This window comes from Sturnira hondurensis, unplaced genomic scaffold, assembly GCF_014824575.4.
Source record: "Sturnira hondurensis isolate 20B ecotype Veracruz unplaced genomic scaffold, ASM1482457v3 Scaffold0013299, whole genome shotgun sequence".
Classification (NCBI taxonomy): domain Eukaryota; kingdom Metazoa; phylum Chordata; class Mammalia; order Chiroptera; family Phyllostomidae; genus Sturnira; species Sturnira hondurensis.
In genome coordinates this window covers 5,254,699-5,271,794 of record NW_028085930.1, presented here as the reverse complement: position 1 = coordinate 5,271,794, position 17,096 = coordinate 5,254,699, and the positions used below count along the sequence as shown (strand labels likewise).

The 17,096-nt window shown below is 55.2% G+C and overlaps 1 protein-coding gene across 1 annotated transcript in view; it reads right to left on the bottom strand.

The window, feature by feature from the left end:
- Positions 1-2,956: 2,956 nt before the first annotated feature.
- KY (kyphoscoliosis peptidase) overlaps positions 2,957-17,096 on the bottom strand; it is a 45,117-nt gene continuing 30,977 nt past the window's right edge. The window contains exons 9-11 of the mRNA XM_037061236.1: positions 11,050-11,238; positions 9,273-9,463; positions 2,957-5,233 (exon numbers count right to left, since the gene is read on the bottom strand). Coding sequence (XP_036917131.1) covers positions 4,338-5,233; positions 9,273-9,463; positions 11,050-11,238 — 1,276 coding nt within the window. The 3' untranslated portion in view covers positions 2,957-4,337. The remainder of the gene's footprint in view (positions 5,234-9,272; positions 9,464-11,049; positions 11,239-17,096) is intronic.

Genomic DNA, 17,096 nt, shown 5'->3' with positions numbered 1-17,096 from the left:
AGGTCATCCATTACAGCTTCAGGGTTGGCATTGTCAGGATGTTCTAATAATTCCAGAGTTCCTCCTATTATGAGGAAGACTGTTTCTTCCGACTTCCCTTAACTTGCTGGTAAAGGCAGGGTCCCGCTGTGGGCCTGCTTCCTGAGAAGCGTGGGTCTAGCGCGGAGGGCCGAGATGGGGCTGGATCTGGGAACACAAGTTTTTTTTGCCCTTCACACCACTGCTATGAGAATGGTTTCCATGGTTACAGCAGCTTCCTAGAGGTGTCTAGATTTTCATTTTCTGTATTTCCCTAAATGTCCAATTTATGAATAATCTCTTTAAGGAAGCCTGCTGGAAAGTTTCTGCATGTATATGAATATCAAGAAATAGGTATTTATATATTCAAAACAACAAGAAAATTGCGGTGTTAGGCATTTTTGTGTGGATTTTCTTTTTCCTCCCACTAAAAACAGAAATTAGGATTGACTTTAAAATTTTCAGGTTAAACAAGATTCAATGAAAGAAACTGCCTTCATGTTCTTCAAAGGCCTGTGAGCCCGCACGGGGCTGTATCTAACCTAATTATGTTTTCTTTAATGTGTAATAGCTATTTGCCTGACCTGCCATTTATTTGCATCTCGCCATCGCATTCAAATGACTAGGACATTGACTTTCTTCCCCCTCCAGGGGCTTCCTTTGAACATTAAAGTGTTTCTTCCTGTGTTTTTTTCCTCCTTTTGTGAGAACAGTGATAAGAATGGATCGATAATTACATTGTTGGATAGAAATGAATATAAATTTTATTGGAAAACAACAGCTGCAACAATGTGGGAAAAGCTCGCCCAGCAGCCCCCGGCCCCCACAACTCAGTGCTCGCGTTGTGAGGAGCAATCACCTCTCAAGCTGTCCCATTGCTCGCTCCAGAGGAAGAGAAAGGGTGGAACGCAGATAAACTGAGGTGTGTGTGGCACGGGCGAGTGACGCGGGTGCACCACCTCCGAACACGTTGCCAGCGGCAAAGGCCGCGGCGGTACCTCGGAGCCTGGAGGCGATCGAGTGGGTCTCCAGACCAACAGGTTTGGGGAGAGCCTAGTTCCTGCAGTTAGCGTGGCTTCTAACATCTCAGACCACTGGGAAAACTTTTCCACTTTCCAAGCCCTTGGAGAAGAGGATTTCACAATACTTTCTTGGCAACTTGTTCCTCCTGCTTAACAACAGGAAATGGTTCTTTATGTCTAGCCTAAATCCTTCATGCTTCAGTTCTTCTGTTTATTTCCCTTCAGTCTCAGCAGGCTGTGTGTGCAGAGTTTGTCCTGGTGGGACAATGTAACATATGGGGAGCTCACAATGATTATAATCAGACTGAAAACGGAGTCCAGCTGTGCTGGTGCCGCTTCCCAAACCAGCTGAAAAGGAGTAAATTGCAGTTTTGGTTGTGGAGCCCATTTGCTCCGGCTCCCTTCCTCCCTTCCGAACCGCCACACCCTTCCTTCCGCCTGTGGCCTGAGGGCTAGCCGTCCCGGGACTCGCTTCTGCGTTCGATCAGCTTCAATCCCTCACCGGCACAGGCACATCCCTCCTGAGTCAGGTCAAAGCAGTCCCACCCAGGCCTCTGCCCAGTGTTACGGACCAAGCACGCCCAAATCCTACTACATTCCATGTTTTCTCGCCAGGCAGTCCCCTAGGCTCGCTTCACAGCTTATGCATGGCAAAAATGTGCTCTGTGTACATACGAGGAAGCACTGAGAAGCCACGAGAGAGCACCAAGTGAATTTAACATAAACATCTCAGCAGCATTTTTTCAAATTCTGCGGAAAAACCCTGGCGGTAGTAGGTTCGGCCTCACGGAGGCGTGCAGCGACGGCAGTTCTGAAATTTGGGCACCAGGGGGCGCCCGTGCCATTCCACCGGCCGCTGGGACTTGAGTGGACCAGGAAACAAAGATGGGGTTTTGAATAAAGGACTTCAAAATGCAACACCAAATTCTACCCCGAGCAGCATGCGTGTAAAAATTCATAAATATGGGATTTCATTTTATGTAATTTTACTTCAGTGGAAAGAAATATAGGTGATTTTCTGACTGTGTCTACAGCTGTCTTTACGAAGCGGGTGGGGTACCTATTTAAATGATGACGGAGAGGCACGCGGATGCTCTGCAGGCACTTAGAGTGGCCCGGCCTCTGTCTCTGGTTCTCGGGACAGCTCCCTTTTGCTGGGCAGTGTCCTCTGCATGCTCCACAATACAGTGATTAAGTATATTGTTTTTAAAAGATGTGTGTCCTTCTCAGCAGAAGGCAGCCAGCTCTGGGTCCAGTGAATGACATGCGTCATTGAAGGCACTTATTATTTTGATGAAACAGCACATTTCTTTCAGCCTATAAAATCAGAGGTGTGAGAAAAGGCTGTTTTCAGGGTGTAAAACTCCCCTTGTTTCCCTGTCGGGGTGCACAGTGGTTCCTCCTCTGGGGCTTTTGTGCGTTTTCCCAGCAAGTGACAAGGTGCTGAATGCCGGGTGGCAGAGCCTGCCAGAAGGCACTGGACACAGGCCAGGGCAGCTCAGCGCCACCACGGGGGCATTGCCCTGGAGTTCCAGGGCCTTAGCCTGGTGAGGGATGGGCACTGCTGCAACATCGCTCTGGGCCAGGTTCCTGCTGGGGGGGCAGTCGTGTCCTCTGGGGAGGTAGCCCAGGGTGGTGATGGATTCAAGTGTTGGGAGCCTGGAACTTCAGGCAGGCCTGGATGAGGAGACTGCTGCCACCCACCCAGACCTCTGGGTTGACAGGGGCAGGGCCCTCTTTGTTCCCTCTGTAGCCCCAGCAGGGCCTGGTGCTCATTCAGTGCCCCATGAACACTGGTTAAATACATAAATGTGAGCATGAAGGCAGAGGAGGCTGTGAGGATTTCTGGTGGGCCCTGGCTGTAGCTGAGCCTGGGGGCAACTGGAGCAGCCCTTGGGGGACGGTCCTTGGCAGTGTGGACCGAGACAGGCAGGGGCCGCAGAGCTGGAGAAGCCAGGAGGTCAGCAGGGACCACCTCGAGTGTCTCCGTGTGAGGGTTGATGTTGAGTCCGCCACGCAGGGCATTCTCCATCCTCCCCTCTCCAGCTAGCCTTTCCACTGTTGCCATGGCAACGCCTGTCCGAGGTGCTGCCGATGGCCAGCTGGGCAGCTGAAGCTTTTCGGACTCTGAACTGTCCCCACAGAGGGTGGGACCCCAAGGATCTCTCTTGTCAGAGAAAGGGAGGAAGGGAGACGGGATAAGGGCATGCACAAAAACTGCTCCCAGGGCTGGCTGAGGTCCCCCAGCTGGGGCTTTGCTGGTGGGGACTCCTGGGGGCCTCGGGGGCCCTGTTACATGAGAGTCTTCCAGGCATCGCAGCGCTGCACTGCCCTCACCTGGCCTCCCTGCCCACGTCTGGGTTTAGGGTTATCAACAGGGCTACCAAGGGCTGGCAGGCCTCTTGAGGCTCCTTGGGCAGGGGGGAGGCTTGGAGAGGACCTGGAAGGCCACCGCCAACTGATGCAGCAGTCTGCAGGTTGCCCTGAGAGCAGATTCCGAGGTCTCATCCTGCAGACTCTGCCATCTCAGGAGTGAGATGGACTCAGCCCTGTGCAGGACTGCCACCTCAGGGTGCCCGACTCAGGACACCCAAGAGAGGAAACTGGCTTATCTCTGCTTCACAGTCTCCTCATAATTGCTCTGTTGCCACATTCCCAGTATGCACAGGGATTGTGGGGGCCACCAGCCTCTAGCCAGTGTGTGTGTGGGCGCTAGCTTCCTCTTCACACCCGCTTTTCCCCCTGGGGGGCTCTCGAAGAGCAAGAAGCACCTAATGAAGAGGCAGCAGGAATGCGGAAGACATGGGTCTGGAGAAAAAGTGATAGTCCAACCTTCCCTGGGGTGCAGGGCGGGTGGGAAACGCTGGCACGCTCCTGGGAAGGGGCTCTGGAATTCGTGATGACTCAGCCTCGCGAATCATGTCCCTCTGGGGCCCCAAGGAGAATTCATCGCTCACCATTGCCTGAAGAGCTCTCAGCCTGGGCAACACCTTGCTTTCCCACATCAAGCCTATAACAACAACAACAGCGTTAATACGAGAAGGGGGCATCTGGGCGGGGTGTACAGTTTACAATACCTTGGATTTACATAGCACCTTTTTCTTCTAATGGGCCTTTGCCTCTGTCCCCTCAGCCCTCACAGTGGAGTGAAGCCACCAGAACACAAGCATCACAGCTCCCGCGGCAAAGCAGGGAGACAGAGGCGGAGGCCTAGAAGTGATTTCATGCAGACGCAGTGGTGTCCAGGGCTCGCTGCACTTCCCGAGGGCCCTCCCTGGGGGGCGCCGGGCTCGGCCCTCACTGGCCGTTCACTTTGTATTTCAGGATGTAGGAATAGAAGCTGTGGTTGGCATTCTCCAGCACCATGACGTAGACTTCTTGGCAGCCGGCTGTGCTGCAGCTGCCCTCCCAGTAGCCTTCGCCATTCAGGGTCAGGGGCCACGTGTCCTGCCCCTTCACCAGGGCTTTGGCGACACCGTGCAGCTTCAACTTGAATGGGACGTTCCGGTTGGCAGGAAGCACGCCGGACAGAGGCTCCAGTAGCTCATTGCCCTGCCCCCAGTTGCCAAAGCTCTCAGGGAACATGGGCCAGTTCACCTTGGTGTTGGAGCAGCACAGCAGATAATTGAAGACAAAGACATAGTTGCCCGGTTCCTGCCTCTTCTTGACGAAGATCTTGAGGGCAAACTTGCCGGCCCGGGGCAGCTGGACTTTCAGCTCTATCCGCTTCTCCTGGTGCAGCTGGAAGATGTAGCGCCGCTGTGTCTCCTCGGTGATGGGGCCCTCGTCTCCGTGCAGGGAGGCTAGGATGCTGATGCCTTCCTCCACGCCGAAGCTGACGGAGCAGCGCCCATCAGTGGTGTGGATGATGGGGTCAGGGTGGGAGGGCTTCAGGATGCCCATCTGCTCCGAGAACCAGCTGGGGCCCACGGGCTGGTGCAGCTCGGCTGGCAGCCGGATGCCCAAGTCCACGTAGTTGCACTTGATCGTGTACTCCAGCACTGAGCTGTAGACATCAGAGTTGCCTTTGGCAAAGATCTGAAGCTTGTGGGTGCCCATGGTGGGAGGGTAGATGTCCAGCTTCATCCCGTTCTTCTGGAGGCTCAGCAGCCCGTGCTCCTGCTTGCCATTGAGCATGAACATGAACAGCGTCGGGGCACAGCTCTCCATGGTGATCGTGGCCTTCCCATTCACTGTGGAGAGAAAGCCAAGGTCAGGTGAAGTGGCTTCAGCCTGGGATGGTGTGCTGCTCGATGTGAAACAACCGGCTCTCTGGATGAGAAAGCCCCGACTGGTAGCCTCTGCCGGTTTGGGTGGTGTGAATACTTTCACCGCGATTGATTTCAAGCAGCCAATGTGACGTCCTCAGACGTGACCAGCTGCAACACGACACTGAAATGTCCCCTGCCCTCTTTGAGGGAGCTGAAAACTGGGATCTCAAGAAAACAACCTGCCCCAGTGGTACGTGCTCAGCTCCCTGCACATTGGATGAGGCTGCAGGAGGCCCAGCCTGGCTCCAGTGCAGGGCGGGGCCCAGCCGTGTGGAGGGCCGGGCCCTGGCCATGCTGTGACCACTCCTCCAAGTTCTGAGCCTTGCTTTCACACTGCTCCCTCCAGCATCTGTCCGTTACAGTGTCAACAGCTGTCATGTCCACACATTACCTTAAAAACTGTTTGGAATGGCCTCACTCCCGGGGACTGCGCCCCGTGGTGGGGCACCTCTTGCTCCACCCCACCCCCATGCTTCTCTCACGGGCACCTCTGTCTCAGTTGTGTTTGTGGAGCGGAGGGTCTGTGGGTGACGGTAGGGTCTTTGGCATCCACCCTCCCTCTGCCTCTCCCTGTACTGTCCAGTTTTGTTCTCCTCCTCCCTGGTGATGTTCTTCGGGGACAGGTGGCCAGTTCTTTGGTCTTCGCAGCCCATAAGCACTCCCCTGAGATGCTCAAGTGATCCCGAGACTTCCCACTGAGTCTGCCATGAGGCTCCCCGACTCCAGGCTGTCCAGCCACTGCATTCAGTGCCAACTCCAAACTTGGGCATGAGACTCCCACACAGGCAGCGGAACAGGGATGGGAGCTCAGTGCCCCCATCTCCACCATCTTCACGGGGCTCCTCCACCTGGAAAACTTTCCCCGCCCCTCGGGTACTGCCAACTCCTCACCTGCCTTCACTCCCAAACCTGTCCCCACTGCACTTCCCCTCCGCCCATTCGGCTGTCTGAAAGCTGGCCTCTGTCTCCACTCTCCAGAGTCTCCAGTGACTTTCCCGCAGAGTCCAGCCTGCAGCCCACGCCTCTCTGGAAGTGCTCTCCTCCCCCGTGTCTGCTGCGCTCTGCAGCCCGGCCCTCTCCCCACGCCTCTGACGGCCACCAGATCCCTGCGGTTGTTCCTTCCCTTTCCGGCATACTAATCGTGGGGTTCTTTGTACTTTTGTGCTATTTTCTATATCTATATTCTTTGCCATGGCCTCCAACATCTGTGGGACATCTGTCCCCAGATAACCTCCAAAGAAAGCGACCAAGAACACTAGACTTGTTATCCTCTTTCCGTGGAAACCCTCTCCCTTCACTCCCTCTTCTAAACTAGCTCAGTGGGCAGAGCTGTCTCGGCCCTTGGCTGCTCATGGCCCCTGTCTGGGTCCACCCGACACCTGAGCTGGTTGTGAGGGGCCCACATGATTCATGCTGGGTGTGTGGGACGCTAGCGCCGCACACAGCAGCCTGAGGGCTCCTGTGAAAGAAACATCCTCCCCGACCCTCCTGGGCTCTTTTCTGCAGTCACTGTCAAACTGGAGACCAGTAGGGGAGCCTGTCCCCTTCTGCTTTGCCGCTCAGAGGAATTCTTCTCGGGGTGGGGGGGACGGGACAGGATGTTCTCTCACAGCCTCCAGGGGCACTCCCCTTCCCACCCCAGGACCCTCTCCCCTGCTCTCCCCCCTCCAAACCTGGAGAAGGCCTGACTGCAGAGAAGCCATTCCGGGCTTCTCAGGTGAGGCCGAGCACCCTGGAGGCCTCTCTCCTGCCCTGTGTCCCTTTCAGGGAACTTAGCGCTGCTGTCGAAAATTTGGGTTTCAAAGATTTCAATTGACTCATTTTTGGAGAGAGGGGAAGGGAGGAAAACATTCATTGGTTGCCTCTCGCACATCTGCACCTGGGAACCTGGCACACAACCCAGGCACGGGCTGCGGCTGGGAAGTGAACGGCAACCTTTCGCTTGATAGGCCAGCGCTCAATCGACCAAGCCACACCAGTCAGGGCGTGACTTCGTTTTGTGTCATGTCTGTCTCCTCCGCTGGGTGTGGGCACTGTGGGGAAGGAGCCCACCTGTTCCCTTCCTGCCTTGTCCCCATGCCCTGCCCAGAGGGTTCTTGGCAAAGGTGAGTGGTATGGCTGGGAAGGCTTGAAATAAAGGGCTGGGACGCCTGTCGACTCTAGGAGCCTGTGACCTCCTCTGCGCCCTTTCTCCTCCTCTGCCCTCGCCCCTCCTTGGCTCTCTCCTGCTCTCTGCTTTCAGAGGCTTGCCACCCCACTGTCCTGTGCCCTCTTTCTCCCCTGCATTTGTGTGCCTCAGTTTCTGCCTTCTGCTTCCTTCCCATCCCTACTCTGACTATAACTAACTCCAACCAAGAGATAGTCTTGAAATATGCATCATGGATGTGGATCAAATTTTAGACTACCATCTACTACAGGGCCCAGCGTTCACATTTCTGTGTCACTTGAAAAGGCAGATTCGACGCCAGGGCCCTTGCTGGATACTGGTGTGCCTGGTGCGTCCCTCCCTGCGGCTCCATGCCCCTCCCCTGCCCCACCGCAGATGACGGGCTCCCATGTGACGAGGCCCAAGGCAGCCAAGGCCATCCAGCCTCAAGCTTGGGAAAGGCCTTCGTTCCCCAAGAGAGTGGCTTCACGCTGTTGTTATAACAACAGGAGCCACCAGGTATTTGTAGTTTAAAAAACTATGCCAGAATTCAGCCTGGTTCAGGGAGCCTTAGTGAGGCAGGAAGGACGAGGCAGCTGGAATGAATGTGGGGGTACCCAGGTGCCCCATTCACCCATGGGCTCTGGGCCCAGCACCGGGCCACCCTGTGTCAGCACTCATGGGAGCTCAGGCCTTGTCTCCTGAGAGCTCAGAGGCCCTGGGTGACAGGGAAGGTGTAGACCAGCAGGCAGTCCTTTGCTGAGGTGTGGGAGTGCTGGCCAGGCTGTGCAGAGCCCTGGGGCATGTCCAGCCATGTGCCCAGCCCAGGACCAGGCACCGGGGCCATAGAGGCACACAAACACAGTCAGTCATCTGGAGACAGTCCTGCGAGGCCCATGACCACAGTTCTGGGTCCCTAGAGCTGGCCCCCACCTGTCTCATACTGTGCAGACACACCCAGCTGGCTGCCTGTGTGACCCTGTGGGGATGTGGGGAGCAAATGTGACCCCAGGCCAGCCATGGGGACAGCTCAGCTTGGGGTTCCTCACTGCCCAGACCCAGGGGAGCCAGCTGGAAAAGGCTGAATCCTGTGCCCGGGAGGGAGGAAGGTGGAGCACAGGCCAGCAGAGCCAACAGTCCTCTGGGCAATGCAGAGGCCATGCTGCCCCCTGGAGCCTGGCCTGGTCTTGTCGGGCTGCTTGAGCCCAGAGGCTCCTGGAATACGTCTGTCCCCACGGACCACGGTGCCTGCTCTACTCCAGCTCCCAAGGTTTGGCTCAGTGGCTACCTCCCTAAGAAGGCCTGTCCTGCCCTGAGTCCTGGGAGACCCCTGCCATCCCCGGCTGCGTGGCTGGACCACTGACACACAGATGGTGACTCGACACACGCTCTCTGCCAGGGGTTTGGGAAGAGAGCACAGCAGGGCCATCAGCTTCCATTGGGCACCCAGACTGGGGGGCAGCGTGGCTGGGGCCGAGGTGGTTCCGTCTGCCGTGTGAGCTGAGTGAGGCTCTGCCAGCCCCGGGAACTCAGCTCTGGCCCCCTGCCAGGCTGGGCTGTGAGCGTAGCCCTCGGGCAGGAAAACCCACAGATGTCCTCCACACCCCCTTCTTGGTCCACTCGAGTGTGACCCATGGACTTGACAGTCTTGGCTGCCTCTGTAGCCCCCGAATGGCCCTGAACATACAGCTTACACTGGGCTCATGGGCCCTGGAAGGACAGTCCCACGGGGGCCCAGATGCCTAGAGGCACTGCGCAGGCTGCCCTGTCCCTGCCGCCGGTGCCCTGGCCGCCGGTCCCCAGCCCCGGGGTTACCTGTTCTGATCATGGGAGTCTCCGGGTGGGCACTCAGCATCCCCTTGTTGTAGAATTCACTCTTGTGATACATGTTGTTCTCAAACTGCCTCAGGGATTGAGGAGGTTTAAGCAGTTGCCAGTTCTTGTTGTCTGGGAAGTGGTCCTCGATGAATAGGGCGGGATGGGTCAGGAAGTAGAATTCATTGTAGCTGGAGCAGAGAAGAGGTGGTCAGCAGCGCGTGAGGTGGGCAGGGCCAGTGCTGTGGAGGGGCAGGTGGTGCCTCACGGGGGGGTATATGGCTCCTGCTTTTGGCTAACGCACCCACAGGAGGGGTCCCACTGATGCCCTGAAAGGGAATAAGCACTATCTCCTCTACTGGAGATCACCCCTGAGTGTCTACATCCAGAAACAGGAGCCAAGGCAGGATCTGAGGCCCCTTTTTAGAGAAGGCCGTAACCCACAACCGTGTCCAGAGGAGGATGAGTTCTCTTGCTCTCAAAGCCAGAGACCTGAAGGGAGCAAAAGGTGTGACCCGGGGACCAGGCGCCAGGCAGTGGAGGGGAGGGGAGGCAAGCACTTAGGGAAAGTGCTTGGTGGGCCAGCCCCATCACCCCCGCTGGTCCCCATGCCTGAGCAGGCGTGCGGGAGAGGCCCGTCTGTTGTGTCTAGGTCAACCACAGGTGGCTCTCTAGGGGTCAGGGATGGGGATCAAGAAGAAAATGGAGGCACTCATCTGTGACTGGGATGGGGAGGCTTTACTCAGCCCTGTGAAGGGAGCTGACAGAGGTGTGCGGGCACTTGAGCGCACAGGCCCCGCATGGGTGTGTGTTCACATGCTTGCACTTGTCCTGTGTGCGGGGCCGTCAAGCTTTACACTGAAAACATCAGAGACAACACTCTTTTTCTGATAAATCTGAGCTGCTGGCGGACATCATAATCCACAGTGAATGTCACAGCCTTAGTTAAAGGCCGGGGTTGCCAGAGCCCAGAGGGTGGTCCAGGCCCCTGCACCCCGGTGTGGCGCAGTGACTGCACACCAACAGCACCCCTTCCTGCGAAACCCTAACCCCTCCCTTAGACGTGCGGTACGGCTGCACTCAGCCCGGAGAGCAGGAGGGAACCTTTGTGCCTGGGGGAAGCAGAGGAGAGAATTCTGGTATCTGTGAATCCTGAAAGCCTGCAGGAACCCACCGGTTCGTAAGGATGGACCTCAGCCCCGCCTTTCTCCTATGTGGCCCTGGGGCAACTGCTGGAGGCCTCTAGCACTTGGGTGGAGGGAGTACTAGGGAGCCAGAGGAGGGACTTTGTCAGTCGAGGGGGAGATGACACAAAGTTCTGGGCCCTTGGAACTGGCCGGCAGCTACATCAGCTGGGAGCCGGAGGACGGGTGGGAGCGGCCGGCCTCAGGCCAAGGCCACCCTGGCTCCCCTGCCCTCCTGCCGTCGCCTTCAACCCTGGGTCTCCTGTTTCCACCGACCAGACGCCCCGCAGAACTGAGACTCGTACTTACAGGAAGGTGAATTTGGAGGTGCTGGTGTCCACCAGGCCGCTGCCCCAGGNGGAGTACTAGGGAGCCAGAGGAGGGACTTTGTCAGTCGAGGGGGAGGTGACACAAAGTTCTGGGCCCTTGGAACTGGCCGGCAGCTACATCAGCTGGGAGCCCGAGGACGGGTGGGAGCGGCCAGCCTCAGGCCAAGGCCACCCTGGCTCCCCTGCCCTCCTGCCGTCGCCTTCAACCCTGGGTCTCCTGTTTCCACCGACCAGACGCCCCGCAGAACTGAGACTCGTACTTACAGGAAGGTGAATTTGGAGGTGCTGGTGTCCACCAGGCCGCTGCCCCAGGTGCTGTCCAGCAGGTGCCATCTCCCTTCCAGGTACACCGCATTCCAGGCATGGTCAAACTCGCCAGAGAAGCTCTGCCCCGTCTGGTAGCCAAAGCCCTTGGAGTAGCCGGGCACCGTCATGCACTGCACTCCGGCGATTCTGGGGGCAGGATGGGGGTCTGAGAGGTGGCCCCTGCTGGGCTGCCAACTCCCTAAGCCTGTCTGTCAGTGGCCCCAGGCCTCAGGGGTATCTGCTGTCCGTGAGTCCCTTGGTCTCTCTTTTCCCTTACTTCACACAGAACCACATACGTATACAGCCTGAGGGCTTTTATCTCCAGGACGGGGGCGGAGGGGGGGGTGCACAGGAAAACAGGGCCAGTCGGCCCTGCTGCCTGTTCCCTATTCAAGATTAAAATCCCTCTGCCCAGAGCTGCCTGGCGCTCGCTGGTAGCCCCTCATGAGGACAATGCATGCCGCAGCGAGGATTGACTCATGAATGGGGGGACCAGGGAAATGGCGACATTCTTGAGGAACCAGAGCAGGCCTAAACGCATGTGTGACTGAGGAGGTGGGTCCAGGTCACATGGCAGGGTGTCAGGGAGGTGTGCTGGAAGCGAGAGTGTGGAAGAAAGCTGAGCCCTGCTCCCCTGGCTTTGTCCAGCCCAAGGACCTCTGTGTGGGGTCCCCGGGGGCAGGTCAGCCTGTGTCTACGGCCCTGACCTGGGGGACAGGCCCATTGCCAGGATCATTCTGGTCTGTTGGGGCCACGACAGTGCACTAAGGTCACCTGCTGACTGGTTGCCCTGGACACAGTTCTGGAGTCCCCTTTAGGTGTCCTTTGGGACGTGGAATGCTGATCAGTCTTGTCCAGGTGCTTGGGGCCTTTGGTGATGTACTGCCTAGAGCTCGCAACCAAGCTGGCCACTCTTTCTGGGGCCGGGACAGGGAGGGATGGGCACTGGCTACATCTGGGAACTACGGAAATCATTGGCAAGCTATAGCCTGGGTGTTAGTAGCTGAAACACTGAGGCCCAGATCTGAGTGGTGGGCACCACCCCAAGGCCAAGCAAGAGCCCTGAGAGTCCTGTGACGGTCAGCTGGCTTTCCTCTTCAGGGTCCAGCCCGCCACGGCAGCTGAGGGGCAGACCACTAGTCTCATGGAAGGGATGCCCTGTGCTAGCCCATCTGGGGCCTTTGTGTAAATTAGAAGAAATTGCCCCTTTTCAAGACACTTTCCAGCCTGGGCTAGTGTGGGTCAGTGGATTGAGCACCAGCCTGGGAACCAAAGGGTCACCAGTTCAATTCCCATTCAGGGCACATGCCTGGGTTGTGGGCTGGGTCCCCAGCTGGAGGCATGAGAGGCAACCACGCACTGATATTTCTCTCCCTCTTCTTCTCCCTCCCTTCCCTCTCTCTAAAAATAAATACATAAAATCTTTTAAAAAATGCATTCTTTGACAGAATCTATTTTAAAACAAGACACTCCTTTTGCTTGTGGACGATTGGTATAATAAATCCACAAATCTATGCCAGCCAGGGTACGCATGGTGGCCCCTCAGCTGGGCGCCTTGGAGCACAGTACCGTCCAGGCTGCCCGGCCACCCTCTGCAGCAGCGCTGGCCCCAGGCTCCACTCAGACTGACTCTGCCCTCCGGTGTCACCAGGCCTGGTTCACAGAGGAGGCCTCGGTGGCAGGGGTCCTTCCATGCACCAGGTCTGCAGCCTCAGTTTCTCCAAGCGAGAGTGCCATGGAGCCTCTCGGGTACTGGGGTGATATAGCTACACAGTCACTATGGGAAGGGGGGAAATTTCCTCTCTACAAATGAATGTTTAACAAGTAGCAGAATATTGGATTAAGCGATACTTATCTATAGTACATTGTATCATTCGCTGAGACCGTCCAGGAGCCTAGCTGTGGAGCTTGCAGATTACCGCATTCCACCTGGCGCGTGCTGCTTCACCTGCACCGGATGACCTGGCTCATTACTGTCCTCCACCTGAACTTCCTCCCCCTGCAGGGCGCTCTGCTGAGGATCCTGGTGGGCTTGGCTCTTCCTCAGCCTGCCCTTCACCCCTGTCCCTGTGCTTCTGCCTGCAGCCTCTCAAAAGTACGTCCAGGCCTTCTAGGCCATCCGAGGGAACAGATGACTAGCTGGGCTCCGTGAGAAGGAATTTGGGGGGCACTTGGGAGATGGGGAAATGGGGGTGCAGAAAGCAAGAGAAACTGAATCCTGAAGTCTAGATTTACTTCTGGTAAAGATCAAAACCAACTCTCAGAGCAGAAGGGGCGGCTCAGAGGCTAGGCCCAGGAAGCAGGGCGAGGCAGGGTGGGAGCCCCTGGTGGGTGGGGGGCGATGGGAGGGGGAGAGGAAGCAGAGCAGACACACCTGGAGAGCCCCTGCCTCCTAGGGCTGCAACGCTGCAGAGGAGGGGGCTGAGGGGATACAGGGCCGAGGGGCCTTGTTCTCAGGATGAGGAGATCCAAACATGTTCAGGGTCTTAGAGAAAACAGCCGGCGAGAGGGGAGGGTCAAAAGCAAGGCCTGAGGGGTGGGGTGGAGGGATGGGTGGGGGTTGGCTCCTTACAACAGGAGGGCTCCTTATACTCTGAGTGGGAGGAGAAGAAATGTGAAAAATATTTAGTGAGGCAAGAAATACTGCTGAAGCGATGCTAATTGACAAGAGCCTATAGAATTGTGCCATCAGCCCATTGTGTGTGTGTGTGAATTCATGGAGAACAAGAGACAGAGGGGAACCAGGGGGTGGGGGGGAGAGAAAGAGAGAGTGAGCAAAAGTCACCTGGTCTGTTGGTTAATAGGATTATAGGTGACTTAAATTTTCTTTGAACGTCTCTATATTTTCTAAATTTTCAATGATGACTATGTGTTACCTTCGGGGTCAGAAAAGTTCATACATACTGCTTGAAATTACTCTCTTGGGTGAGTTTGTTTCCTTTCTCGCCCTGAGTGTCTGTGCAGATGGCTGTCTAGCACAGTGTGGGGGAAGATGAGGAGCAGGGACCGTTTTGCTGTCAGGTGAACTGGGTGGAGCGCGCCCCTCTGGACACGCTGCCCACTGATGCTTGTCCTCTGCTCCGAGCCACCTGGAGCCAGGGAAGGAAGGAGAAGCTCTACGAGGAAATGGAGCCGGCGCCGATGGGGGTGGCACAGCCAGCCCGAGATCAGCGGGATAGCTGATTCAAATAGCTGGGATTCAATTGTCCTCCTAGGTGAAGCCGTGTCCTCAGGTTATGTGCCGGGGCTACCCGCCCATGGGAGGGGAGGAAGTGGAGGTAAGATCTGAAAGCCTGCCCAGGCTTGGGAAGGGGGTCTCCACTCCGGGGGTGCTCTAGGATGGGGTAGACAGTCACTGGGCTGAGCCAGGAGGTCACAGCTCTACTCCCAGCCCTAAGAGTCACCTCTAGCATGACCTTGGCAGACTTCTCCTGGGCAAAAAAAAAAAAAAGCTGGCATTAAATGATCTCTAGGGGTTGATTCCCCTCTGGCAGGCTGAGGAGAAGGCGGAGGGCTGTGGGAAGTGCCTGGGGCAGAGTAAAGATGAGAAAATAAACCCAGCTATAAGCTTATGCCGTGCTTGACTGTGATAGGAGGATATTTTATTACCTGGCAGTGACGTGCAAGATGAATTGGACAAAGCAGTCATAATGTGGGGCATTCTTGTTAATATCCCATGATTCTCATGCAAAATTGTAGAACTAGTGATCCCAGCTCCTGGTAGCTAGTCAGGGTAACCCGTGACCATTTCATGCCATCAAAAGATCACTGACTGTATCCTCTATGAGCAAAGCACTATACCAGGCCCCAGGGAATTACATCATATCATATCATATCAATCATAAATATTGTAATGTAATAAAATATATTTCCAAAAATCAAGCTCACTGGCTGCCCTAGATGTGCTCATAGTTGGAAGGGGGGCAGATATGTGAACTGTCACTAAAATATTGGGGACAAACAAAGCCCTGGGAACCGCAAAGGAGGAGGAATTTGCTGGAAAGAGCTGGGCGAGCTTTGAAGAAGGGGCAGAGGAGAAGAAGTGTTTCCACCTCCTACAGCAAGCACTCAGACCAGCTCAACTGGGGCCCAAAGTATCACCCAAGGAGATCTATCCAGTAACCTCAGGCTGCAGAATCTTGGTTTTTACCTTTGACAGTTTGGGAAACAACAATTCCACGGGAATAATTTGTGGAGGTGGAGGACCCAGACTGCGACTGTCATTTCGTGCAGGGGTGGTCTAGGCCCTGGCATAGGAACCGTGTCAGGCTGTGTTCACCCTACACTGTCAGGCCCTAGCAGGGTGCACCCGCCAGGCTCTGACCAGCATGACCTCCCCAGCTCTGATGGCCTCACCCTGAGCCTCCGAGCCACGCCACACACAAAGGGCTGGAGGGCGGGGAAGGGTGGTGGTTGCAGGAGAGGCTGCAAAGCCTGCTCTCGTTTAGGTACCTTATGATTTCAAATAGCGAAATGAGGAAGTACGGTGTCGTTAACCTTAAGCCCCAGCAAACTTTCACTGGGCAAGCAGGTGCGACTTAGAATTCTCAGGGCCTTTCTGTTCCCCACATGTTGGTCCTCAGGAAGGTCAATATTGTATATTGTCGCAATAAAGATGAATTCTAAACTGACCAAAAAGTGCTGTGATTTCCATCCGCAGCAGGCCAAGCATAACCATGACTTATGTTTCCCAGTTTAGGTAGTTGATTCTTGTAAGTTTGAGGGCATCTTTATATTTCTGTTATCTGCTTCTTTTCTTACAGCACTTTATGGTAAGGTCAGAGAGTGTGATCACAGTAATAATTCTCTCTGGAAGGTCCTACTGGGAGCCTTTTGTGGTGTGACCTCAGCGGCCACCTCTCCGACAGGTGAGGAGACAGAGGTTCAGAGAAGGAGGCTAACTTGCCTGGGGACACAGAGCTAGCTGGTAGCCCAAATAGCACCGGGATCCAGTTGTCCTAACGCCCAATTTAGAAGGCTTTGCCTTGCATTGGCCCTTTTGTACACCAGGATGTATTTTATTTTTAAATCTACTGGTGATACACAGAGCAAAATTAAAGAGGGTTCGCTCTAGTGATGCAATTCATATTTGTGAGGACTATTCATTGATGTATTTATAAGGCTGGGGGGGCTTAGATGTCTCTTTGGGGGGTCTTCTGTGACGAAGGCAGTTGGGGGGATAATTTAAGATTATCCAATGTATCTGCCTCTCTCAGGAAGCTGAGAAAACCACTCCTTAGTTTTGAGGCTTTTGAAAACAAGAGGTGTTTTGGGTTTGTCTGGGACGCCATGGGAAGCAGAAGCATGTCACTACATTTGCTCTCTGTGACAGCTGAAGGGCAGCGGGTGGGAAACCAACAGACATCTGATTGGTGACAACCAGTGCCCTCAGCCTCAAAGCCTCAAACTGGTAATGAGCTTCTTCCTGGCTTTACTGAAAGTCTCTGGGAAATGTGCGAGCTGCTGCTAGAGCTGGGACCGCAGGGCGAGGGAGTGTGCTCGAGGCTGACTCAGTGGCAGGAATCTGGGGAATTAAGCTTGGCCCTGCAAGGAAATTAAGCAGAATTCATTAAAGCTGTGACAATTAAGGCAAAGGGAAAGACATTAACACTGGATGATGGAGCGTCAGAAAGAAGGTGGACCAGCCGCTGCAAGTAATAACATCAACAAATAACCTACATCGGCTACTTGGGAAAGAAGATGAGGAAATGAGTGATGTTGCAAAAATATCTGAGTCCCCCACCAAATTACTTTATTAAATCAGTCTTTAATGAGGCCATTGCAGGGAGGCAGAATGGACTGGCAGCAGTAATGATGGCCATGTGGGTACAACTCTTGCTAAGAGAACATTCTGACAATGAAGTGGAGATAAATCAGCAAGTGTGGATTACATGTCTTCAGTTATTAAGGAATCAGTTAATGAATTTACCAAAGCTCGGGCAGTTATTTTAAAGGTGAGGGGAATTAGAGAAGTGGTGCATTGATGAGGTTACTGATCTTTAAAG